The 27329-nt window shown below is 41.7% G+C and overlaps 1 protein-coding gene across 1 annotated transcript; it reads left to right on the forward strand.

The window, feature by feature from the left end:
• Positions 1-27329, forward strand: LOC117661170 (protein Cryzl2-like). The gene is made up of 10 exons (XM_034409730.3): positions 1-180; positions 8364-8520; positions 11845-11941; positions 13421-13479; positions 14822-14887; positions 17076-17185; positions 19887-19968; positions 20645-20826; positions 24312-24540; positions 25749-27329. Exons 1-10 carry the CDS (start codon positions 110-112, stop codon positions 25815-25817), a joined length of 1122 nt encoding a protein of 373 aa, XP_034265621.1. The 5' UTR covers positions 1-109; the 3' UTR covers positions 25818-27329.

Here is a 27329-nt window from a genome sequence, read left to right on the forward strand (position 1 = left end):
TGGGAGGTGAGAGCAAAGCCTACGGTAATTGATCTGACTGGGGTGAAACGGATGCGGAAGCCAAGCGTTGCCCGCGACGGTCGAGTTGCCTTCCCTGGGCGGCCTGGCGATGGGGAGCGGAGGCATGTGGCTGCATTGGTGCCTGGCCGCCAGGAGCGCTTCCCGGGTGGCGCGCCACAGGTGCAGCTTTTTGCTTATCGGAAATGCCCTCTTTCCCCAATGCCTTTCCGCCCGCTTGCCTCTCTTCTTTCAACCTCGCAAGCCAACACCCTCTTTCCAGTTTGGCCATTGGAAAACCGAGTTTTGCTTTTTCCTTCCCGTTTGCGAAGGGAGGATCCCTTCCCAACTGTCCCTTTCTGTTAACCCCCGTTTTGTTCCTCGCCTGGTTTTGTTGCCACGGCTGATCTCCGTGGAATTAAAGGAGATTGACTGACTGCAGCTTCGCCTGCCAGTTTCAGAAGGTCAAGCGTTGAATTCCGCCAGATCAACTTGTAGGAAAGTAGATTAGGGCTGAACTTTAATATGAATCCCGCACACCAAAAACATTAGTGGGGTATGCAGTTTGAATGAACTGACACTTTTATTCATTTGAAATATTCGGCATTTTCCATTTTGATCCAGCCTCCCCGTTCACGGCCCTACCCTGAGATTATTTTTTTTTTTTGGTAAGGCAGCTGCACCTTCTGTCTGCCAGCTCTATAGATGCGCCTTCACTCCATTCCAATACACACGCACACACACACACACACACACACACCCATATTGGGGGTAGACCAGGTGCTTTGATAGAAAAACACACACACACACACACACACACATATATGCAGATATTACTATTAAAGGTGTGCCATGTTTCTTCCCGCTGCAAGCCAGCTACTGACTAGCAAGTGGTATTAATGCTCTGCCTCCCTTTGTATCTGCTGCCTGGCTGGCCCTTTTACCAAAGCTGTGGCTTCCCACTACATGAGAACTCAATAGCCCTTTCATAATTCATATGTCCTCACCTAATCTTAGTGCATTCAAGTTCATGGGAGCTTCTGGGCTCCCAGCACTTCCTCAGCCTGGCTTCTTTCACCCTAGCTCAAGCTCTCTCTTCAAGCTTTTGTACTTTTTCTATATTTTTCCAGTGTGGTTTTGTTTCTTTCTGCCTTGGCCCTCTCTACTTGCATCTCTCCTGGATTCCACTGCTTCCCTATTTCTTTTTCAATGCAACATTTCTCTTCTTCCTCTTGAATAACTTAATCATTTGCTACAGGATCAGCAGAAGAGAAGTGCAAGTTGTGCAAATTTTGGTATCTGGATTCCCCAGTTATAACGTACTCAACTCCTCTTAAGAACCTGCTCAGTAATAACTGAATGGAGTTAAAGGTAAAGGTAAAGGTTCCCCTCACACAAATGTGCTAGTCGTTCCCGACTTTAGGGGGCAGTGCTCATCTCTGTTTCAAAGCCGAAGAGCCAGCGCTGTCCAAAGATGTCTCCATGGTCATGTGGCCGGCATGACTAAATGCCAAAGGCGCACGGAACACTGTTACCTTCCCACCAAAGGTGGTCCCTATTTTTCTACTTGCATTTTTTACATGCTTTCGAACTGCTAGGTTGGCAGAAGCTGGGACAAGTAACGGGAGTTCACCCCATTATGCAGCACTAGGGATTCGAACCACTGAACTGCCGACCTTTCAATCGACAAGCTCAGTGTCTTAGCCACTGAGCCACCGCATCCCCCTTGAAGGGTTGCACACATACAAATACTGAATAAATTAGGTCTGTGCAGCCTCTCTAGACTGCAATGGGCAAGAGCCTTGGTAGTACAGTGGTCTAAGGCACCCTGTTATTAAGCTGGTTATTAAGACAGCTGCCTGCAATTACTGCAGGTTCGAATCTCGCCAAGGCTCAAGGTTGACTCAGCCTTCCATCCTTTCTAAGGTAGGTAAACTGAGGACCCAGTTGTGGGGGCAATAAGCTGACTTTGTATAAATATACAAAAGGATGAAGGCTATTGCTGAGCACATTGTAAGTCGCCCTGAGTCTCCGGAGAAGGGAGGCATATAAATCAAATTAAAAAAAAAATGGGTATCTTCTTAGTTCTCCCCCTTTTCTTCATTATTTAGTACACTAGAATTAGCACAAGGCTGCCAGCTGCTGACCTGGCCCATCTCTTGGCAGCCTACTCAAATTTGGGTTCGTTGTTCTTCTGCAGATGTAATTTATCTGGCTTATGAAGGTCAACGTAAAGAAAACCGCCAACTAAAAAACAGTTCTTGCAATTTCTTAATGGGCAGGCTGGATGCACAAAATGGAACCTAACAGGCATATTCATGATAAAAAACTGCTAGTCTGAGACAAATTACTCTATGAGCTTTTTGGATGAGATACTTGTTTTTCATTTACACAATTCCTCTTTCAACTGCTTGGTCAATGAGTTGCAGTATGGTTCTCTATTAATTTCTGATGGGATGGCTATTTTGTTCTTTTAAATTGGATTTGGCCTTATCTTCCCTTGAACTTCCACCTGGCAAAGTCATATGCTAGAAGATACGTGGTATATCTGAAAGGGAATGTTGCCATCAATTGTGTTCTCTTTGCCTGAATGTATGTGTAGACAGTCTTCTATGCCTTTGGGGAAACTGGAGGATTTTGTGTTATGTTTATGTGTGTGGTGTTACATAATGCCTTAAAACTAATTAAATGTGATCTCAGGCTATGCACAGGAGCCAAATTCAGCCACATTACTAAATGGATATACCTATTAAAAAGACATTCAAAAATGGAGAAACAAATTCAGAAATGATACATTGCTTTTAAAATTAGATGAAACATTTATTATTTAGCACTTAACAAGCTTTGAAATCTTAAAAATGATTTACAGAACTAGCTAACTGCAAGACCTTTGGGATATATACCAAAGTCTAGATTTTTTGCCAGCTTCTTAAAGATAAACATAATTCATTTTCTGCAATCTTGTTTTATGGAGGTTGGGAGACTTCCAGACTGAGAAATTTGAATTCCCATTAAGAGATTTTTATAATCTGATTATTTATCTTTCAAGAAATCTGAAACAGAAAGTCTTTGTGTACTTCACAGATGAACAAAGTTACAATATTTTTAATGGCAGCAAGCTATTTTATTAAATAAAAACATTGTTCTGGGATGATGATATCATTTGAAGTAGGTACATTTTAAACAATAAAATTGGAGAAAAATTGAATTAGCAGATTAACAGTTTGGAAGGGACCTTATAGGTCATCTAGTCCAATCCCCCACTCAAGCAGGAGACACTACACCATTTGTGACAAATGGGAGTCCAATCTTTTCTTGAAAGTCTTAAGTGATGAAGCTCCCACAACTTCCGAAGGCAAGCTGTTCCATTGGTTGATTGTTCTCACTGTCAGAAAGTTCCTCCTCATTTCTAAGTTGAATCTCTTCTTGGTCAGTTTCCATCCATTATTCCTTGTCTGGCCTTCAGGTGCTTGGTAAAACAGCTTGACCCCCTCCTCTCTGTGGCAGCTCTCCTCTGCACTTTTTCTAGAGTCTCAACATCTTTTTTATAGTGTGCTGACCAAAACTGGATGCAGTACTCTAGGTGTGGTCTTACTAGGGCTTTATAGAATGGTATTAGTACTTCACTTGATCTTGATTGTATCCCTCTGTTAATGCAATTTAGGATTGCATTGGCTTTTTTAGCTGCCGCTGCACACTGCTGGCTCATATTTAGCTGGTTGTCCACTAAGACTTCAAGATCCCTCTCACAGTCACTGCTATTAAGCCTGGTTTTCCCCAGTTTATATGTGTGCTTTTGGTTTTCCTTACCTAAGTGTCAGACTTTACTTTTCTCTACATTGAATTTCATTTTGTTAGATAGGGCCCAGTGTTCAAGTCTGTCAAGATCCATCTGGATCTTGAGCCTATCTTCTAGGGCATTAGCTATTCCTATCAGCTTAGTATCAACTGCATATTTGGTGAGTTCCCTTTCTATTCCCTCATCTAAGTCGTTTATGAAGATATTGAAGAGTACTGGGCCTAAGACAGAACCTTTTGGCGCCCCACTGCTTACTTCTCTCCGTGTAGAGTTAGACCATTGAGGACTACTCGTCGAGTATGGTTTGTGAGCCAGTTGCAAATCCATCTGGTGATGAAGCTATTTATCCCACTTTTTTCTAGTTTACGAAGAAGTAGGTTGTGGTCTACTTTGTCGAATGCCTTGCTGAAGTCTAAGTATATTATGTCCACAATATCTCGCTGGTCTACTAATTTAGTCACTATGTTGAAGAATGAAATAAGATTGGTTTGGCATGATCTGTTTTTAACAAACCCGTGTTGACTGCTAGTTATTACTTTACTTATTGTAAAGATCTATTTTTTTATTATCTTTTCCAGTATCTTCCCAGGTATTGATGTTAGGCTGATTGGTCTGTAGTTTCCTGGGTCTGTTTTTTTCCCCTTTTTTGAAGATGGGAACCACATCAGCTCTTTTCTAGTCCTCTGGTGGTTCCCCAGTGTTCCAGGATTTTTGAAAGATCCTAAAGACCGGTCGTCCTCCCCCCTCAAATTTAATTTAAAGACCTCCTGATAAATTGAGACAGTCATTTTCCAAAAACATTCTTCCCAGTCTTTGTGAGGTGCAACCCATTTCTTGCCAAAAGCCCATCTTGGAGGTAGTACAGACCATGGTCCAGGAATCCAATTTTTTTTTTGGCGACACCAACCCTTTAGCCAGTGGTTCACTTCTAGAATTCTTTGTTCTCTTGCCGGATGTTGTCCTTTCATTGTCAGTACAGATAAAAAAACTACTTGTGCACTTAAGTCCTTGACTTTCTTACCTAGCTGCTCATAATCATTCAATATTGTTTTCAAGTCCTTTTTTGTGTCATTCGTCCCTACATGTAGTAGTAGAAAGGGGTAATAGTCTGTTGGTTTTATTATTTTGGTTAGGTTCTCAGCCACATCTTTGATTTTAGCTCCAGGGAGACAACATACCTCTCTGGATTGACTGTCTGGTCTACAGATGGCAGGTTCTGTTCCCTTGAGAATTGAATATCCTATCGCCTTTTTTTTCCTAGGGAGGTTTGTGGTGTTTTTCTATCACATTTGGTGGTGCTACTTTTTTTGGGACATTTGATGGTGCTTCTTCTCTATGTGTCTGCATGTTTTCTTCTAGTGAGAGTCCATGATATTGATTGCTTAGCACCAGTGGGGCTGCCTCAGAGTGGGTTGGTTTGGAAAGGGGTTCTGTACTAGATTTGTCTTTTTTTCTATGAGTGACATGTTTCCATCTGTCTTCTTCCTCTAAGGGGTCAACTCTTTTAGAAGTTGTTTGGTCATTATTATGTTCAATTTGGGCATATTCTTTTTGCAAGGTTTGGGGTTTCTCATTTTGTAGGTCAAGTTTCAGAGTGGTTAGAGTTTCCTCCCTTTACTTTTTCTTCTAGTAACTTGATTAATTTACATTTGGTACATATGTAGTTTGGGTATTCTATGGGCATAAGTATATACATGGAACATGTTCTGCAGATCACAATAATATCAGTTTCTTCTTCCATGAGTTGGTTTACAAAAAATTGAGAGTGAAAGTGTAGTTTTACCACAGATTTTTAAAAGGGAAAAATGTCCAATTTGGAATACAGATGTTCTAACAGATCATTTAAAATTTAAAATTTGGGGGACTCAACTCTAGCTAAAGTGTAAGGTTCTAACATTTAATCTTAGTTTAAGAATTTAAAGTGCTACAGTTCAAATTGTCTAGTTTAAAATTTTAAGGGTCTAGCAGATCATTTAAATTGTCCAATTTAAACATTTTTTAGTGTTGAGTGGGCTTAAGTGTGAGGTTTGTTCTTAGCATGTACTGGAATATTCTTTGATTGTCCCTTCCTCCTTGTGATCCTTTCCCTCCCTGCTTTCTTGTGGTCTTGATTTATCTCTTACTTCTCTGCCTTTATGTGTTCTGTTGCTATTGCCTACTTGCCTTTGATTTTCTTTTGCCTTGTGTCCTGTGTTGTCTTTTTATCCTCCCTTCCTACTTGTTTTTCTCCTGCCACTATTGGGTATTCAGCTTTCCCTGCTTTTCTCAGTCCCCCACCACCACCTCGCCTGTTGGTCTCCCACGCTGCTCTGTTGCCGTTTTCAGTCACCGGACCGCTGATCCGCTGTGATGAAATGCTCCACCAATTCACAAAGTAAAGAAGATAGTGATGGTTGCTGCTTACCATACTTACTTAGGAAACCTAAGGGAGATTGAGAGAGGAAAGCTTTGGCTGCAATAAATTATCACTTAGCAAATTCGAAATAGGTATAAATACTTAATCATTCTATATTGAATAGAATGAATAAGTATTCTGAGTCAAAGGCATCCAGGAGAGACTGAGATAGAACAGCACTGTGATATCCTTAGTCTGATCACCATATGCATTCTACTGCATTGTTATCTTTGTGCACATTCAGGGAAGACAAAGGGTACCTCCTCTTGAAGGCATTTGACATGTCCATATGCTTTTGTTTCATATTAGGAAGGCTGTAAATGAATGAGAAAGTATTCATTGAAAAGAAACTGTAATGAGCAGTGACCTGGAAAATCAATTTTATGTGGAAGGATTGAAATTGCTAGATACATTTAGTCTGGGGAACCGGGAGACTGAGCAATGGGGAGATTTTTGGGAGGGTTTGTGTAATGCTTTTAAGACTGCCTCGACAAGTCCCTATAGTTTTCTTGGCAAGGTGTTTCAGAAGTACAGGTAGTCCTCGGTTTACAACCACAATTGAGCCCAAAATTTCTGTTGTTAAGTGAGACATTTAAGTGAGTTTTGCCCCATTTTACGACATTTTTTTGCCACAGTTGTTAAGTGAATCACTGCAGTTGTTAGTAACCCGATTATTAAGTGAATCTGGTTTCCCCAGTGACTTTGCTTATCAGAAGGTCACAAAGAGTGATCACATGACCCAGGGACACAGCAACTGTCATAAATATGAACCAGTTGCCAAGCATCTGAATTTTGATCATGTGGCCAAGGGGATGCTGCAGAAGTTGTAACTGTGAAAAATGGTCATAACTCACTTTTTCCAGTGCTGTTATAACTTTGAAAGGTCACTAAATGAACTGTTGTAAGTTGAGGACTGCCTGTAATTTACCATTGCCTTCTTCCTAGGGCTGACAGATAATGACTGGTCCATGGTCACCCAGCTGGCTTTCTGTTTTGACTTAGGCTTCCTGAGACAAGTAAAAAGCATACAATTAGTCCCCAAAACCTTCTTTTTATTTCAACGGCTGTGAATTCTGTCCATTCACACCCCGCGATGAGTCACAAATAGTTTGTAACGAGTCTGCCAGAAGTCTACCAGAGTCCTTCTGTGAATAAGGCTGATAAGCACCCACCTTTATTTCCCTTGACACGCTGCCAAAGACCTAATTGGCAATTAGGTTTGCAAGGCCACACAGAGCACAGAGTCAAAACGGAGCTTCAGAATTTAAACTGACCAGCATGAGCAAAGTTGCTTCCTGCAAAGGCTCACGTGTCTTTGCTCCTCCTTTATATTTTATGGGAGGGGCCAATCATCTCCAAGCTTTACTCCCAAGTTGCCCCTTTTGTTTTAACTGTTCTTTCCTTCTGGCAGCTCTGCGCATATGCGCACTGGGAACAGGCTCCCCCTGTTCCTCTGCCTCACTGACATCAGACTCTGGAGGCTCTGGAGTCAGCACATAACTCCCAAATGGCCCTGGCCCCATCTCTGCCTCTGATGCAGAGCCCTCATCCGAGCTTTCCCCAGACTCCCAAGACTGGCCCATGTTCCTCCCCAGCCGCCTCACTATCTGATTCTGCTGCCAGCTCTGCAAGCTGCTGTTGGACCACAACACTTTCTGCCTAAGGCAAGACTAGAACTTGCAGTTTTTAGTTTAGTGCCTTAACCATTGGCAATAAACAAAACTGGTGGTAATACTTTGCATATAACTGTCCTGCAGACCAATGACCCCCAACCTTTTGGACACCAGGGACCAGTTCTGTAGATAAAGGTTTTTCTGTAGACTGGAAGGGGCATGGTTTCATGTGCTGCCTGCATCCCACAGATGGGGCTTTGTGTAGCCCCGTTTCTGGCGTGCCACAGACCGAGGGTTGGGAACCCCTGTTGTAGACTGCAGCCCTATGTGGCTTCAATGGGAAGATGCAAAGAGGACCTTAAATCACATTTAGGTGAATACAACATTAATATTCCTGAGATCAAACCTTTATTGCACAAGTTTGCAATTACAACAAATGGATCATATGATCATTTGCATTTGCAAATATCAGATTAATGAAATCTTATTTTAAAAAGCAGGTTAAAAAAACCTGAGTAAGCGGAGTGCTCTGAGAATCATGCTTCTTGTTTTTTTACAGGAAGAATATCTTTGGCCCTAAATCATGGAACCCCATTTCTCCAGGCAGCATTGTTTTCCTGCAGTCCCAGAGGACCTATCGAGCAGTGCTGTGCACTGAACTGAAAAAGCCATTGGTTGTCAGGGATGTTCCGTCTGCTTTGCTTCAGTCGCACGAGGTAAGCAAGTTATAGTACTAGGATTGAAAGTTCTCCTACGTGATCAGTTAAGATGGTTTTGTTTGTAGGATTTAGATTACCATGAATGTTTGTTTAAAACAGATTGGGCAGAGTGTGGTCTTCGGCCTTTTCAATGCAGGCCATTGGAAACATTCCATTCAGATCTCTGGTAAGGCTTCTCTTTCTTTCTCTGATCAGGCTTTTGAAAGGAATCCAAGTTGGACTCTTTGAATACAGTTCAAAGCTGTGGGATGTAATTGGACTACACCTATTTTCCATTTAAGACTAACTTGCTACAGATGTTGAATGAATACAGCTATAGCCTTTTCTTCCCTTCCTTTTTTCCCCCTTGAATTTTTATCATCTTGTCTCATGGCCCATTTCCTAGGTATAAACTATCCATCTGGCCTTAGTAAATAATGTGATTAATTTGTCATTTCTTAAAGGGCCTCTGGAAAGGAAGTCAAACAAAATGGTTGAAGAAAATTGTACTATTACTGCAGTTTTAAAAAGAATTTACTAATCTATACAAATAGTTTCTAGCCTACTGATTTACAAGTAGTCTTCAGTTAATGATCACTTGTTCAGCAACTGTTCAGAGTTACAACAGCACTGTACAAGGAGACTTATGGCCAGTTTTTGAAGCGGTGGCCATTGCAGCATCCCTACAGCCACATGATCATAATTTGGATTCTGTGCAACCAGCTAGCAATTATGACAGTCATAATATCTTGCGGTCATGAGGTGCCATTTGTGTGCTTCAATCTGATGAACAAAGTCAATGAGGAAGCTGGCAGATGGTCACAAATGATATATTGTCACACCTAATGACTGTGCAGGATTTTCTTAACAATCACAACTGGAATTGCCAATGTAAGTTGGCACAGTCATAGGACATGATGCTTGACCATTATGTCACCTATTAACAGAGTTGCCAGTCCCAACTGCCATTATTAGCCAAGGACTATCTGATAGTGCATTGTTAGTTGGGAATTATAGAGCCAGTTATTCTGAAGCATCTTAAGATGTTCTTGCTAGGTTGCTTGTAGATAATTCAGGCACCTGGAAAGAGCATTTGTAGGGTCAGTTTGCTATATGGGAAAAGGCAAAATATGAACCAACACTTAAAACAGACCAAGAAAATAATGTGCTTTTATTCCCTGTTGTTAATGAAAACCAGTGACTCTGATGGAAGAGAACATTTGTAGTTCAGAATTGAATTGTTAGGTCCTTGGTGCTCTCTGACAACTCAAACAAACAAGCTAATAGTAAACAACAGCTTAATTAAGGAACCACCAAGACCACTCCCAGCAACATTGACATGGCAAGCCACTAGTATATAAAATGCAAGTAAATCCCACTCCCTTCTAGCACTGATAATATTACCTAGTTGGGTAATGAAACATCTGCAAAAAAAGAACCAAACTCATAGAACATCAAGGATCCCATACCAATGACTCTGACATGTGTGTGTAAATACAATAAATATTGTTTGCTACGTATAGCAGAAAAGTGACCCTGTAACTGGAAAGCATGAAATATAGGTTGAGGGAGAGAGAAAGAGAGAGAAAGAAAGAAAGAATCTTATTTTCGTTAAGGCAAAATAAAATTGGCCTGTCTTGTGAACCGTAACTGCTACCACACATTTCCCCACAAATTTGGGGAAACATTTTTAAGCTTTGAAAGACCAGATATTAGTTTTTCCTTGGTATTTGAAATAACTAGGGAGCATGTATGTTATTTGAAACAAAGACAAACCATCCTCTCCTCTTGTTATTATCTTCCAAAAAATTCTGGCAGCATTTACTCACTGCATCTGAAGGTGTGGAATATGATCTGTGAAGGCTTTAATTATCGAATTATGGTTAGTCTTTAAGGTGCCGATTAACACTAGTCCTTGGGAAAACGATTACATTTATAAATTATATTTCCCATTTATTTTATTTGCTTGTTAAATTGATCATAGGTTGGAGTTTAAAAGCAAAGATTAGAATGTCTTCTTCAATCATGTTTTGAGATATTAAGCTAGGAGTTTTCAAAATGCAGTGATGCATATGGGAAAAGAGGCTGTGGTTATTATAAGAGAATGCAAATGAGGATTTTTCACAGAGAGTTGACATTTTTCAGACTTGTGGATTTCTTGTTGATTAGGTCATGGAAGCTGTATAATGTTTGCAATGCAGTAATCAAAACTGATATGCTTTAAAAAGACAGAGTGTCAGCTACTACTCAGACAGCTCGTAAAGAGACCATAAAAAGGCTGACAACATGATTAATAGACAATAAAAATATTAATGTCCTACTGAAAAGCAGAAACAAAAAAAAATGGTGGTAGTTGAATCCCTATTACATTTTATTGGGTTAACATAAAACAGCAAAAAAATTCCCTAGGACAGTAGTTTCCCTCGAATTTATAAGCTTGTTCAGATCTTGGTATATATTTTTTCACTTCTAGAAGCTTTGAGCCTGTCTATAGTATTATGCTTAATCCTAATGGGGTGCATTGTTTTGCCCAAATCTTGCAAATGACTGGCAAAGCATGCTGACCCATAGTACTTCTTTTTAGGAATCCAGGAACACAGACCTATTTTTATGAATAATGTAAGGTATATTTGTAACCTCAGAAGAAACTGGGGTTATAATAGCTTCCTTACCAGTTTAGTAAAAACTATTTTTTCTATCCAGAATTGATAGGACAGGTATTTATTCACCAGATTACTTTATGCAACCTCTAGTTTATTTTCTAGAGAGCCAGTTTGGAGTAGTGGTTAGAAACCAGGAGACCATGACTTCTAGTCCATTTTAGGCACAAAGCCAGCTGGATGACTGTGGACCAGTCATGCTCTCTCAGCTCCAGGAAAGAGGCAATGGCAATCTACTTCTGAAAAATCTTTCCAAGAAAACCACAGACACTTGTCTGGTCAGTTTCCCGGAGTCAACACTGACACAAAGAAACACATACAAAAAAACCAATTCTCCCTCTCCCTCATTTTCTGGCAATCAATATATAGACCTTGTGGAAAAGAAGCAGGATCACATGAGAAATCCACCTTTCCCCCCTTTGGTTTCTTCTTCTTCCCTTGCACAAAACAGCAGCCAGGAATATTATGAGAATTCCTTAGGTTAATCTTATATGCATGTATAGAAAATAATTCTTTCATTTGTTGCATTTCCCAAGTTAATCAGATTACTTGCTGTGGCTTCATTCTAAAGAGGAAGAAAACATGGCACTTAAATGTTCAACCTGTCTCCTCCTCCCCCCTTTCTTACACACACAAAGAGTTTTCTGGTTATGTGAGGAATGTGGATTGTCTTTTTTTGTAGGTCAGAATTCATGTCCGTTGTTGTGGAGTCAATTTTGCTGACATACTGGCCTGCCAGGGTCTTTACCAACATCAGCATCCTCTCCCATTCATCCCAGGTGAGTGAAAACATTTTCATGGTGTCTATGTTGTGAGAAGGAGCCCTAACATAAGAACAAAATCTGCACCCTTTGCTAGATCAGCCTTCTCCAATAGATGTATTAAAATAAATTTATTCAGTGATAGAAAATGCAGTTTAACCTCCTGACAGTGTCATATTGGTGAAAGCTGATATTAATTCCCTTTCCATTCCTAGATTTCTTAATGAGAACCTTGCTTTGTAAGAAGACTACGCAAATTTCAGACATACATTTTTTTATCTAAGATGTAACCACAATACATATAGATAAAAAATTAGACTCAATAGAAACGTTTGACTCTACCCACAATGAAGGAATGGTTGGTAAAGGTTTTTCTTCTTGCTTTCTCTATCTTTGTTCTTTCTATTTTGCATTAGTTGGTGTTTGATTTTCACTTTCTTGAAAACTTAATAAAATTTATTTAAAAAAAGATAACAAATAGGATTTTTAAAAAAATAATAGTATTAATATTTTGTTCCATTTTTTTAAAAAAATCTTTATTGTGCTCATGGTGACATCTTCTGGCCAATGCTCTGCAATGATTATCAGTTGTTTTAGTATGGGACACACACACACACACACACACTGTGTACATACATGTGTGTGTGTACTCTATATATACTGTATGTACAGTATATAGAAAGGGGGGGGAGGAATAATGTAGAATCCATTGGTGGTCAAGAAAAATGGCATAAAAGTGTGCAAATTTTCAAATTCTCCAGAGCCCTTCAGATGAGATAAAGTAAAAAGTAGGAGATGGGAGGAAATATGAAAAATATCTCCAAATTAGGTCAGATAGACCTCTAAAGTTCGCATTTGAAGCCTCAAAATGGAATTTCCAAACAGAATGCGTTGGTCACCAGAAGATGATGGGGTAGATGTCTCAGATAGCAACACTTGGCCAGCCTTGATTTAGCTCAAAAACTCAACGAAGTAGGACCTGACTGGGTATTTGAATGGGAAACCACCAGGGACTTCCAGGATCCCAGGTTAGATAAGAAAAATGAAAAACATCTCAGTAAGAAGCACTGATAACATCTTCTTACTGCCACAAAGATAATTATATGTCAGTGAGCCACTCAGAATCATTGGAGCTGCAAGATAGGTGGCAAATAAATTTGATAGATAAATAAATAAGAGTCACCAAGATTTTGACCAGAGAAAGCTGGTACTCAAAAGTATATTTAATATTACAAGGCAAAGAAAATTACTGATCTTGCTGCCCCTGCATCTCCTGAAAACAGTGAAGGCCATAGATAATTCAGATCTGTTCCTTTGGCTTAAATCTTTTGCTAGACACAAAATAAGTTTATAAGTATATAAGTGTTTTTACTCTGCATGTAAAGTGGTTGCTACTAGTGGGGAAGTAACTGATGATAGATGTGACAACTAATGTGGAACTGACTGATGATTCATGCAATAACTCTGTATTATTATAGAGATGATGTTCTGTTTTAGGAATGGAATTCTCAGGAGATGTGGTGGAGACTGGGAAAGCTGTCACCAACATCAAAGAGGTAAAGAAGATTATTTGGAATAAGCTTTAAAAGATGATCTTGTTATGCAAAGTTGGAACACTCCTGGCCTAGGAAAAAAGAATATGGAAATTCCTTCAGTAGTTGCTCACTAGACTACTGCAATTGTAATCTGTGAACTAGGACAGCAAGAGGACGAGAAGAGAATATGTATAAATGCAGATGTCTTCTTAAGAAAAATGCACAAATTGTAAAACAGACTTATCCAGTATTTTCACTTTGAAAATAATTAGGAAGAATATTGTTCATATATCCCAAATGGATTTGAACTAATTTATTCATAATAGTACAGATTTTCAGTGCTTTTTATTGTGTTAATTTTTCAGCAACAATAGTTTCCCAAATGCCATTGATCCAACGAAAGATGAAAATTAATCTTCCCGTGGTTCTTTTTATAGCAAACCTGGCAATGAACTTTAGAAACTGAAGTATTGTCATATTGCATCAATGTATATGTCTTAAGAAAAATGAACATGAAACCAATATTATTTATTGTATTTTTGGACAACTTTTCTGACTTCCTAATAAGCTTTGAGCAAAAATAGTTTTCTGAATTTGTTGCCAATTATATAATAGTAGCAATATATACCATTTTGATTGCACTTTCATTAACTAATTCTAGAAAGATAATATAATGCAATTTTAGTCAAATACAGTGTCACTTGTGGATTATCCTCATGTTCAGTTCTTTGATGATGAGCTGAAATAAATTTAAAAAGGATTCTTTACCACAGAGAGTTGCAGTGAAGCTCATCAAATTCTAATCTCACACTTTCAATGTTTTGAAATATTCAAGAGACTCTGTCCTTAGAGTTTTATGTAATATTGATGAGATTCCCTTAATTTGAAATTAAGTAAAATTCCTTATTCTTCAGATATTCCACATTGTAGCTGTAATAAAAACTTACAAATCTTGGTTAACTTTATCCATTTAGAGCCATGTGGGAAATTGTGACTAATCTTTCTACAAAATGTTTTCAACAATAACAAGATTTTTAACTATCAACCTTGCCCAGAGCTTCTGGAGCATGGTGGTTTCCTTGCCTGGAAGATACCAAGATCTGTGTCTAACAGATCATTAGATTGATGGTATAGCATTCAGAATTGTTTATAACTTGATTTGTTCTAATGTACAATTTTGTAAACATTCATTCATTCATTCATTCATTCATATGTCCAATCTAAGAACTTAGTGAAATGCTGATTAAAATGTTGATGTTTTAAATATCTTCTACTTGTTTAGATATGTTTTTAGTCCTTGGCAAAAGGGGGAACGTGTCAACTTTTCTCATCCTTATGGTTCTCTGATGATGCTTTTGGACAGGGGGACTGTGTCATTGGTGTGACCAATGGAAAAGCTCTGGCAGAAGAATACATTGCAGATTCAAAGGTATGAAAAAAAATACCCCCCTCCAGTATTTTTTAAATTCTTTTCAAAAACCAAAAATATAAATATGTAAGAGAATAAAGAGGATTACATGAATATTTATCACTCATAATTTATTCAGTAAATATTTTTTATATATTCAAAAAATTAAGTTTAGCTCATTTTGCCTAACTTTAAAAGAGGAAAGAACAATGGGAAGAGTAAATATATGGAGTAATAAAAGAAACCTAATTTCTTTTGGATTCTTGTCAAGACTTCAAGTGATAGGAAGCTGATCCAACAGAAAAAGAGATAGGTTTTTACTATCATAGAAAAATTAGAAGAAAGTGAGTATTCTTCCTAATTGTAAAATCAACCTATTTACAACTGTAAGATCATACAGAAGTAATTTCCTCTGTCCTGTTGGTTGAAGTGGCAGCATATTTAAGTCACTTGATTGTGGATCTTTGGAAAAATTACTTTGTAAACTGTGCTACATGTTCATTAGTTCATTGGGATGGTCACTGGTGTTCTGAAATTCTTTATTGCAAAAGATAAGTTCAGAGAATAATAAGTTCGGAAGGCTCATGAAGGCAGCGGTGGTGAGGCCCTTCCTCAAGAAGCCCTCTCTGGATCCGGCTGTTTTGGCTAACTATCGTCCAGTCTCCAACCTTCGTTTTATTGTGAAGGTTGTTGAGAATGTGGTGGCGCGGCAGCTTCCACAGTACCTGGATGAAGCTGTCTATCTAGATCTGCTCCAGTCCGGCTTCAGACCTGGGCACAGCACGGAAACGGCATTTGTCGCGTTGGTAGTTGATTTCTGGAGGGCTCGGGATAGGGGTTGTTCCTCTATCCTGGTCCTGTTAGATCTCTCAGCGGCTTTTGATACCATCGACCATGGTATCATGTTGCACCGGTTGGAGGGGTTGGGGGTGGGGGGCACCATTTTGTGGTGGTTCTCCTCCTACCTCTCTGACCGATTGCAATCTGTGTTGGCAGGGGGGCAGCAGTCGACCCCGAGGCACCTTGTTTGTGGGGTGCCACAAGGGTCGGTCCTCTCGCCCCTTCTGTTCAACATTTATGTAAAGCCTCTGGGTGGCTTTGGGGTGGAGTTCCATCAGTACGCTGATGACACTCAGCTGTACATCTCCACCCCAGGCCACCCCAACGATGCCCTTGAAGTGATGTCCCAGTGCCTGGAGGCCGTGCGGGCCTGGATGGGGAGAAACAGGCTCCGACTCAACCCTTCCAAGACCGAGTGGCTGTGGCTTCCGGCGTCCCGATATAGCCAGCTGGTGCCATCACTGGTTATTGGGGGCGAATCACTGGCCCCCACAGAGAGGGCTCGAAACTTGGGCGTCCTCCTGGATGCACGGCTGTCTTTAGAAGAGCATATGACGGCCATGGCCAGGGGGGCTTTTTATCAGGTCCACCTGATACGCCAGTTGCGTCCCTTTCTGGATCGGGACTCCCTACGCATGGTCACTTAGGCACTTGTCACTTCCCGGCTTGACTACTACAATGCTCTCTACATGGGGCTCCCCTTGGGGTGCACCCGGATGCTCCAGTTGGTCCAGAATGGAGCTGCGCGGGGGATTATGGGAGCGACGGGGCGCTCCCATGTGACACCTCTCCTGCGTGAGCTGCACTGGCTTCCGGTGGTCTTCCGGGTGCGCTTCAAGGTGTTGGTGACTACCTTTAAAGTGCTCCATGGCTTAGGGCCGGGGTATCTACAAGACCGCCTTCTGCCGCCAATAGCCTCCCACTGGCCAGTTCGCTCACACAGAGACGGCCTCCTCAGGGTGCCGTCGGCCAGACAATGTTGGCTGGCAACCCCCAGGGGGAGAGCCTTCTCTGTAGCAGCACCTGCCTTCTGGAACGACCTACCGCCAGAGATACGCACAATACCAGACCTCCGGACTTTTCGTCGGGTCCTGAAAACTCATTTATTTCATCTAGCCGGACTGGCTTGATCCCATCCTTTCAGTTTTAATTTGAAATTGGTTTTAACTGGGTTGTTTTAAATTGAGGGCCGAAATTATTTAATGTCTTTTAAACTGTTTTTTAAATTTTATATGTTATGTTTTATCTTGGCTGTTCACCGCCCTGAGTCCTGTTGGAGAAGGGCGGTATAAAAATAAAATAAAATAAATGATTAAATAAATAAATGATGCCTGTGTTCAGGATTTCATTTTCTTTTCTTTTTTGAAAGTTACTTTGGAAAATCCCCCAAGGAGTATCGTATGAACAAGCTGCAGCATTGCCTGCTTCATATGGGACAGCCATCTTGGCCTTGAAATATAGAGCACAAACACAACTAGGGTGAGTGGAAGCCCAACAATAGTAGCACAAAGTCTTGTTTGGTCAACAAAGTTCTGGGTTGTGTTGAAATTCTGTAATAATTGGTGGCTATCTTGAGGCTTTCCCTGCGTGGAAGATACCAAGATCTGTGTCTAACAGATCATAAGATTGATTGCATATCATTCAGAATTGTCCCATTATTTCAGTTTATAGCCTGATTTGTTCTAATGTACAATTTTGTAAATATTGTAGATGACTTTTTGCTTTATTTTTTAATATGATATATATTAATGTGTAATATATTGATATATTTGATGTGCATCGGATTTGAAGTAAAGCATGTTTATTTCCTAATAAAATGGACTGCTAAGAATTAGGAATTGTAGGAGCAGTTGTCCAAAAAGTTGGCTGCTTCCTTAGTTATATCACTTCTGTCAGAATAAGTTAGAAGACATATGTTGTACTCTTACAACCCTACATTCTCTGTCTATCCCTTCAGCCAGTAAGATAGTCATGGACAAAGAAATACAGATTTAGGACAGGCAGTAAGTACTACTAGATCAGTTTTGCCTAACCTTATGTCCTCAAGATAAATTAGAGATCCTTCTGACTTGCTCTTAAGTTTTCACTGCTTTTTTCCCCCTAAAAGAGCCTACAGAAATTTGAAACCAAAACCCTAGAGCCGTGATAGCGAACCTATGGCACGCATGCCACAGGTGGCATGCGGAGCCATATTGGTGGGCACACGAGCTCAGCTCTGGCTGATTTTCGGGCCTTCTGGGCCCACCAAAAGTAGGGAAACAGGCTGTTTCCTGTCTCCAGATGACCTGGCGGGGGGCATTTTCGCTCACCCCAGGCTCCAGAGCCTTTCTAGGAGCCTAGGGAGGGCAAAAATGGCCTCCCCCATCCCCAGAGGCCCTCCGGAGGCCAGAAACAGCCCATTTGCCAACTTCCGAAGGGACAGGGAGGCGCATTTTCTGCTCTCCCCAGGCTCCAGAGCCTCTCTAGGAGCCTGGGGAGAGCGAAAACAGCCTCCCCCCCTGGAGGCCCTCCGAGGCTGGAAATATGGCTATTTGCCAACTTCTGGTAGGGCTCTTTTTTGCTCTCCCCAGGCTCCAGAGTCTCTCTAGGAGCCCGGGGAGGGCAAAAACAGCCTTTCCCCCCGGAGGCCCTCCGGAGGGTGGAAACAGCCCATTTGCCAACTTCTGGTAGGCCCAGTAGGCCTGTTTTTTGCTCTCCCCAGGCTCCAGAGCCTTTCTAAGAGCCTGGGAATGGGGAAAACGGCCTTCCTCACCCCCTCGGAGATGGGACCGGAAGTCAGCAAATTGACTGTTTCCGGCCATTGGAGGGCCTCCAGAGGGTGGAGAAGGCTATTTTCCCCCTCTCCAAGCTCCTAGAGAGGCTCTGGAGTCTGGGGAGAGCAAAAAATGAGCCTACCGGGCCCACCATACCATCATATGCGGGGGGAGCACAGGGGGGTCGCATGCACGGGGAGCGGGGCACATAGAATTATGGGTGTGGGCACAAGTGTGATCCCCCATGCTCCCCCCACTTTTGTCACGCGATGGCAAAAAGGTTAGCCATCACTGCCTTAGAGTTTCTCTGCCTCACCCTGCAGTACTGCATTCTAACCATTGCACCACCACGGCTCTATGGTCAAATGGTCAAGCCATATTAATTGATAAACTACTAAAACTGTTGTGTCTGTAACCTTTAACTGGGTGAAATGGTGCATTATGGGGAAGAATTTTGTCAACCAAGTACCTCAAATAGGCTAATGCATCCAAAATCTGAGACCCATGACTCCTGTGGAATTGAAATTTACAAAATATTTTATGACATAAAATTATCATAAAACATTTTATGACATAATACAAAATGTCATAAAATATTTTCTGTGGTTCTGTCCTTTGGACTAGTGCTATATGGTTCATTGTGGGCTACAGATACAGATTATCTCTCTGAATATCTCCATGAATTTTTAAGAACTTTTCAAATATATTAGAAACACTACCATTGTTGAAGGCATTGAGGAATCTAGCAAGGAAATATTTCTGAAACAATGATCCAAAAGGTCATGGGTTGTCTACCAAAGAATGAAAATGTTACAACAGGAAAGAGAAAAGCAAACAGTGCACCAAGTAACCAGGAGCAATGTGCTTATCAGTTAGAGAAGGCATTTCACACAATGAAGGATATTGGATAGGGCTGGAATTCTAACTAAGGAAACTACCAGCTATGTCCCTTAAAATGTATGGCTGTTAAAGCTAGATGAAGAACAGAACAGCACAGATCTATTCCATATATGTGCTAAGGATGTGCTGTGGTAGGTCCAGATTTAGGGCAGCATGACTTCTTGTCAGCTATGGAAAGACTGGAAGGGAACATAGCAAAGCAGTTCTGGATGTATGATCTCAGCCTGATTTGATGGGTCCAGTTTTTTCCATAGTGAGCCTAATAATGTAGACGGACACTGGGGTGGAGTGAAGTGAGGAAGTGTGTCAGCTAGTCTTTTAATGTTTTAGATCAGGGATCTCCAAACTTGGCAACTTTAAACCTTGTGGATTTCAACTCCCAGAATCCCTCAGACTGTCATGCTGGCTGGGAATTTCTGGGAGTTGAAGTCAAGTCTTTTAAGTTGCCAAGTTTGAAGGTCTCTGTTTTAAATCATCAGTATTTAACACATCTCGCCAGTCTCAAACTATGCTTCTGTTTTTTGCAGAGAAACTGTTTTGGTGACTGCGGCCGCTGGTGCTACAGGGCTTGCAGTTGTGGATGTTGCAGCTAATGTCCTTAAAGCAAAGGTATGCCTTCTTTCATCAGCATTAGTATATATCTAAGCAATCTTCCAAATCAGACAAGGACGCTGAAACATCTTAAAAACTCCTTTACCACTTCTGGTTTCAAATAATTATTTCCACTGTAAAATCAGGTTATCAACTAGGTTAACACACAAGATTCTACTCATAAAATTACCTTTATCAGACTGCAGTGTTCAGAGTTGCCATTCCTACAAGAGTTCCTTACCAGGTCCAAGAGGGTCTGTTCACAACAGAGAGCCTTGCCAGATGAAAAGAAAATAAGTTTTCAATTATTCCTCCCATAAGCAACTCGCTGCTCTGTTCCAAAGGCTGCTCTAAAACTGCAGCGTAAATTCAGTTTACGCTGCAGTTCTCCCAATAAATCTCCCTTGGAGAAAATAGCATTAATTTTACTTACGAAGAAAAACAGGGAAGAAACCAGAAAATGCAACCAGACCCATCATCTTAGATTCCATCCAAATTAATGTTAGAGCAGCTCCCTCTAATCTACTGTGTGCTAAGTGTGTTGGCCATGGTGCCTAGAAATTATGGCAGATACATTGGATGGTTCAAAACTGGGGAAAGCTCTGTTGGCTTTAACTGTGGATGGAAAGGGCTCATCTGCTATAATGCAACGATGTCAGTTGAAAGAATATACAGTTGTCTTTTGGGATTGCAGGTGATAGCAGCAGCAGGAAGTGATGGTAAATGCCACCTGGCTATCCAGAAAGGAGCTCTTGAGAGTGTGAATTACAACGAGGCTAGTCTGAAAGAAGAGGTGAAGAAGCTAACAGCAAACAAGGGAGTTGATGTGGTTATTGACACCGTTGGTGGAGACATCTTCAATCAGGCATTGCATAGGTGGGCTAAAGCCATGATCTATTTCTTCTGGATAGCAAAATTTGACAACTTTTTGGTTTCATGAATGAAGGCGAATATTATGTGTCTGAGGATAGTGTTGCAGGATCCAATCATGAGGATAGGCTCCAGCTTGAAAGACAAAATTTCTGGTGCCGGTGACTGACTCAGATTGGATCCTGCAACTTTTTGGTTTCTTAGAGCAAAGGCTGTAGTGAGTAGGGTGAAGGTGTACAGGTTTTTGTACTTTTTCCTGAATTTGGTGTGAATTTTACAGCTATTTTAGAACTGCATCAAGGCTGTTTGATATAGATATGTTATAAATATTTGATATAAGACTACTCTGACTTTATTGGATTAGCTGTTTTCTACTTGAAATTAGTTCAAATTAGGACCATTCCTTGCTAGCCAGGCAAGGTGAATAATCATTACCTGCTTGGAAATAAATTTGATTTCCCAAAATTTGAGCCTTCAGTGTATGGTTTCCAGTGCATGTGAGAACTGGTAGAATTTTTTTAAAAGTACCTCAGAAGAAATTAGAGGGGAAGAATTGATTATAACTTCTCTTAACAATTGAAAATGTTGAAATGTTTAATCATTTTTATCTTCTGTAAATGTATCTGATTTTTATCAGTGGGAGATATCTGAAAATGTCTGATAAATTTTGAATAACTCCAATATATTGGTCACAATGTTCTGTTCTTAGAAATCCTTTACTTATTGCATCCAAAAGCGGATGGACAATCTGTGAGCTATTGCTGAATTCCAACTCCTAGCAGTTCCTGTCAGCATAGCCAATAGTTGGGGATTCTGAGAGTTGTAGTTTAGCAACATCTAGAAGGCCATTAGTTCTCCATTCCTGTATTACAGTTAGTTCTCAATTTATAACCATTCATTTAACAACAGTACAAAGTTACAGTGGTGCTGACGTACAACCCATCTTCCAAGTTATGACCATCACACTACCCCCATAGTAATATGATTGCAGTTAAGATGCTTGGCAACCAGCTCAACATTTATGACAATTGCAGCAACCTGCAGTCATGTGATCATAATTTTAACCTTTCCAACTGACTTGTTAGTTAATAGGAGAAGCAAGATCCTCTTAACAACCATCTGATTCACTTAATGACCACATGATTTGCCCAACGATTATGATAAAAAAAGGTCACTAAATTGAGTCCAGTCATGTGATGACTTGCTTAACAACTGCATCACTTACCAACAAATTCTGATCCCAATTGTGGTCATAAGTTGAGAACTACCTGTAAATTGTTTTAAACCAGGGCTGTCAAACCAGGTGTGTCACATGCTGGCCACACCCACGCCCAGTTTAGCAAAAGGGAAAAAAGTCCTGTGATGCCCTAAGCTTGACACCCCTGCTTTAAACCCTTTGTTTCTGAAATATCTAGCACAGCCCTCTCTACTCTTTGTATAATTGTGTAGCAAGTGTACATCTGCTCTTTCTCTTTAGACAATAACCCTTTTGCTTTAATTGATCACTTGATTTCTATCCATTCAGGAATAAATTTTGACCCACTCAAGGAGTGGGAGCTGCTATATTAACTACTATCTGTATCCGGCCACGTGTTACTGTGGCCCAGTCTGGTGCTTCCGCTGGACTAAAAGAGCGAGGCTGAAGTTCCAAACTCTCCACGAACATTTGGGGTGTGTGGCCAACTCGACATCACTCACTTTCATCAGTCACATGACATACCCCGAGCCACGCCTACCCAGCTGGTGATTAGGGCAGAGAACCGGTTGCTAAAAAACAATGGGAACCACAAAATCCTCCCTCTCTGTCTCCCCCTATCTCTTTGTATCTCTCTATGTCTCTCTCTCTCCCCTGTCTGTATCTCTCTGTATCTCTCTCTCTCCCCCGTATCTCTCTATGTGTCTCTCCCCCTCTCTCTGTATCTCTATGTGTCTCTCTCTCCCCTCTCTCTGTATCTCTCTGTATCTCTCTCTCTCCCCCCTCTGTATCTCTCTGTCTCTCTCTCTCCCCCCTGTATCTCTCTATGTGTCTCTCTCTTCCCCTCTCTCTGTATATCTCTATGTGTCTCTCTCCCCCCCGCTCTGTATCTCTGTATGTGTCTCTCTCCCCCCTCTCTCTGTATCTCTATGTCTCTCTCCCCCCTCTATCTCTCTCTGTCTCTCTCTCTCCCACCCTCCCTCTCTGTATCTCTGTATGTGTCTCTCTCCCTCTCTCTGTTTATCTCCGTCTCTGGCCCGGCCTCTTCTGCATCCCCCGCCATTGCCCTTACCTTCTCAGGCCAGGCCTTCGCAGCTCTCCACACCACAGCAGAAACTCGGGGGGCCCCTCTGTCCTCCCTACACAGATGTTCTCTGGGGGCTCGACGGAGAGACGCATAGCAGGGAAGGGAAGGGAGGGAGGGAGGGGGTGCAGCGGGAGGTCGAGGCTGGTTTGGGACTTCCCGCCCAAAGGAAGAAAGCGGCAAAGCCAGGAGCCACGCACACCCCACTGGACCCCTGCTGCGCAGTTCTCCTCCCCCGCCTGCCAAGGGCAGGGGAATGATTAAATCCCTCGCTCTTCCAGGTGAAACGAAGGAGGGGCGGCCATCCTCCCTCCTGCCCGTTTCTGCCCCCCACAGCCTCCCCAGAGCCCCTTTTCTGCCAGAGGCCAAAATTTTCGTGTAGGCTCCGTGAACTGCCGTGAACTGCCAGAGCGCCCACCTGGGAATCAAAGGCAGCGCTGGTCAAAGGCAACCCCGAGGCTCCAGTTGCCACCATCTCCCACTCACCGACCGGATTCGCATAGCGCCAGTTAGCGGCTGGTCTTTCTGACCTCTGGGCCCATGGTAACGCTGGGCCAGGGATCTGATTCGGGCCAGGCGAGGGACGGAGGGTTCCCGCTCGGCAGACCCAGGCAGCCTTGTTGCCAGGTGTTCTTTGGAAGGAGCCCCGAGAGCGGCTGGCGAGGGGGATGGGCAGCAGCGGCGGGCGAGGCTAGTTCGCAGGGTGGCCGGGGGAGGGGAAGGTCAGAGCCAGGCTCGGGCGGGCCCCGCCCAGCCCTAGAAGCGTGAGGGCTTCCCGGTGGGGAGTCAGCTGCCTACCTGCCAAGCCTGGTGGCAGGATATGGCCCTCTGCCTTCCAAATGCACAGTTTCTTGGAAGCAATATGGAGAGTCTAAATATAAGGAGCAGAAATCTGTTAAGCGTAATCAGGGCTGGGAGGCTGCCATGTTGGTTTTACGTCCAGCAGATGGCGCTGTTTTTCAATGTTTGTCAATATCTTTCAATGTTTTCCAATGTTTTTCATGTTTTTACCTGTCACAGGTGTGACATGTATATAATATAGGTATATAAAAACATGCCCGTAGTCGAATGCAACATTGTGTCAAAATTTGAAAGCAATTGATGAAGAACTTTCCGAGATGTGCGGTTATGTACAAACGGACATTTACATTTTTATTTATATAGATTTGATCCAAGTATTAATCTCTGGGTCTCTCTGCTTCATTTTTGCAGTCTGGCTTTTAAAGGCAGAATTGTGGTGGTTGGTTTTGCTGGAGGAACGATACCGTCCATTCCAGCTAACATACTGCTTCTGAAAAACATCTCTGCTCTGGGACTATTCTGGGGCCGGTACCGGGATGAAGACTTCCCAGTCTTCTCCGCAACCATTTCTTCAGCTCTTTCATATTATCAAGAGGGTCAAATCCAGCCTCACATAGGAGGAGTGTTCAAACTAGAGGAGGTAAGGAGAAGAAGCTTGACTTTAACAGTTTTGAAGCTTTCCCAGTATTTCTTGGATTGTCCAAATGGACAATCTTTATAACAATGAAAGAAAGGCTTTAATGAAATTGGATGAATAGATGTCTGTATGACCTGCTGCTATTTTCCAGGATAATATTGTTAATCCTTTATTTTTGGAGAAAAGTATAGCTCAGATTTATCACAGCTGCTTTCTGTATAGGACTGGTGTATAAATTGGCTTTCTGAATAAAAACTCATATATAAATTTAAATGTTGCAGATTACTGAAATCCAGTAATTTTGTCAGTATAGTGGGTGGCATAGGCAAACATTACCACAATGTATGTTGAAGATAAAGCTTTGGTATGGAGTAAATAAGTTTTTCCCAAAGGAGATGTAGAGTAGATGGTATTAGCCACTAGCAAAGACATGACATGCAAGTATTTCCAATGTTGCATTTCCATTTTAGATTCAGGCAGGGATCTGAATGACTACAAATCCTTGCTCATCCATGAAATTTAAGGGGTTAAACTCTTATCTCTCAATTCTCAATTCTCCATATGAATATTAAGATGAAGTTGGTGCCTAGGATGTATGTTATGCCGTACTCTTGAGGAAGAACAGGTAAAACTTGAAATAATATTGAAATGAGGTTTCTCTTTAAGAGGAATGCCTCCAAAGCTTTGCCATGCTAGCTTGTAGTTGAAAATAATGATGGAATCTTTCAGTTCATCCAATCTATTTATCACTAATTGTTTCTAATTAAGAGTCCAATTGCTTTTCATATCTCATTAAATACATGCAAATTTAACTCCCACAATTAACTTGGGAAAAGCTTTAATGTTGGTCATTGTCTTTAATTATGGAAACCATTTTCTTTAAATAGTATCTTTAATTGGATTTTATCTAGATTCTTAGCGTTCAGTTCCAGGGGGAACTGGGGGATTATTTCTGACCTTGCATAATTGTGATTTCCTATAAAATTTTCCAATCCACCAAATCAAGTTTCTGCTTTTACCTAATTTTATGCCACTGGGGATAAAAGCAAAACAGCCTATGTTTGCAACTTTCAAGGAATATACTTGGTGCCATAAAATGTACTTATAGGATTAACATTTCACAGTCTAGCATAGTGAATATATGAGTGACACTAAATACACCTCTAACTTTGTAACACGTTCAGTGACCCTTTCTTTTAATTGCTATTCAGGTAAATGAAGCCTTTGCACATGTGATTCAACGTAAATCTACAGGAAAGATTGTCATCTCAATTGATTAAACCTCTTGGGAAAATGTATCTTCTGTGTTACTTCCTGCTGAAGAGAGAAGCTGTTGTCACTGAGTTCAAATCACTCAGCCTGCGACAGGCCTTTTTGGATTACAAAAGAAACTTTCTAGTCAAACATACTCATTGATATATTTTTTTTTACCATTTCTGTAGTGGGTCTTGGATGTTTAGGCACCAACCTTTGGCTGTGCCTTCTTCGTTCCCAGCCAATTGCCACCATTGAACCACAGCTAGCTTTCCTCTTCCATTGGCCCATTGCCAGCAATTGGCAATGGGCCAATGTCCATTGCCCACCGCCAATGGTTCCTAGCCCTCCACTCCCAGCCCTTTGTCCCTGCCCATTCCCTGAGGCAGGGTTTGATTTAGGTGTTTTGCTGCCCAGGACAAATAATCACAAGCCAGTTGGGTGGTGGGCAGAAGCAATGACACTGTGGGAGTAGCATGTGCACTTAGTGGTGGACAGGGTGATCGCAAGGACTGTGGGGGGCAGTGTACCATGCAATTGGTAGCAGGCTGGAGGGGATAGCAAGATCAGCGATGGTGCATGATTGCTGGCAGTGCATGGGGGAGATCCTGGGGGCTTACGGAGCCACCCAATTGGTCCAAAAGTGTCAAAGGGTCAAACCCACCACCACTTGGCAGCAGCTTTTTTTTTTTAGAAAAAAGTGTGGAGTAGCCATGGTGCTTAAAAAAAAAAAACACCTTGTGGAGTGGTGGCAGTGCAAGCGGCAATGACTCTGTAAGCCCCGGTATCCTCCCACACATCACTGGCAGTTGCATACCACCACCGATCTTGCTCTCCCCCCCCAGCCTGCCACTAATTGCATTGCACACTGCCCCCCACAGCCCCCACAATCACCCTACTAACTGCTAATCGCATGCCACCCTTGCAGTGCTATTGCTTCTGTCCGCCACCCGATTCGCTAATTGTCCTATGCAGCAAAATACCCATGTCTAACCCTGCCTCAGGGAATGGGCAGTGACGAAGGGTTGGGGGTGGAGGGCCAGGGACCATTGGCGCTGGACAGTTGCTGGAAATGGGCCAGTGGAGGAGGAAAACTAAGTGTGATTTGGCAGCAGGGGTTTGCTGGGAGTGAAGAAGGCGCAACCAAGGGTCACTGCCTAAACATCCCATTCCATCTGTAGCTTCTATCAGAATCCAAAGTTGGTGATTGGTCTTATTCCAACTTTTCTGTTGGGATAAGCTGTTGAAGATTCTAGATATTTTGCAGACACCTCAGTATCCTTTGGCCTGGGGCAATGTTCTTTCCTGAAGCTTCCAAGCTGAGACATGGGAGCTAATTCTACTATTTGGGCTTTGAAGATTAGGCTGTAAGAAACTCTGCCTAACAACAATTGGGGGATTTCTTTTGAATTTGAAGAGAGATAGCAGACTGGAGGGAATAGGAATATTGGGGAAACTATTGTATCTTGAGGAAAGTCAAAATGATATATAATTTGTATGTTACTTTCTTTTTTATGAATAAAAAATATATAATTTTC

The sequence above is a fragment of the Pantherophis guttatus genome, chromosome 3 (assembly GCF_059756535.1).
Source record: "Pantherophis guttatus breed Tessera chromosome 3, ASM5975653v1, whole genome shotgun sequence".
Classification (NCBI taxonomy): domain Eukaryota; kingdom Metazoa; phylum Chordata; class Lepidosauria; order Squamata; family Colubridae; genus Pantherophis; species Pantherophis guttatus.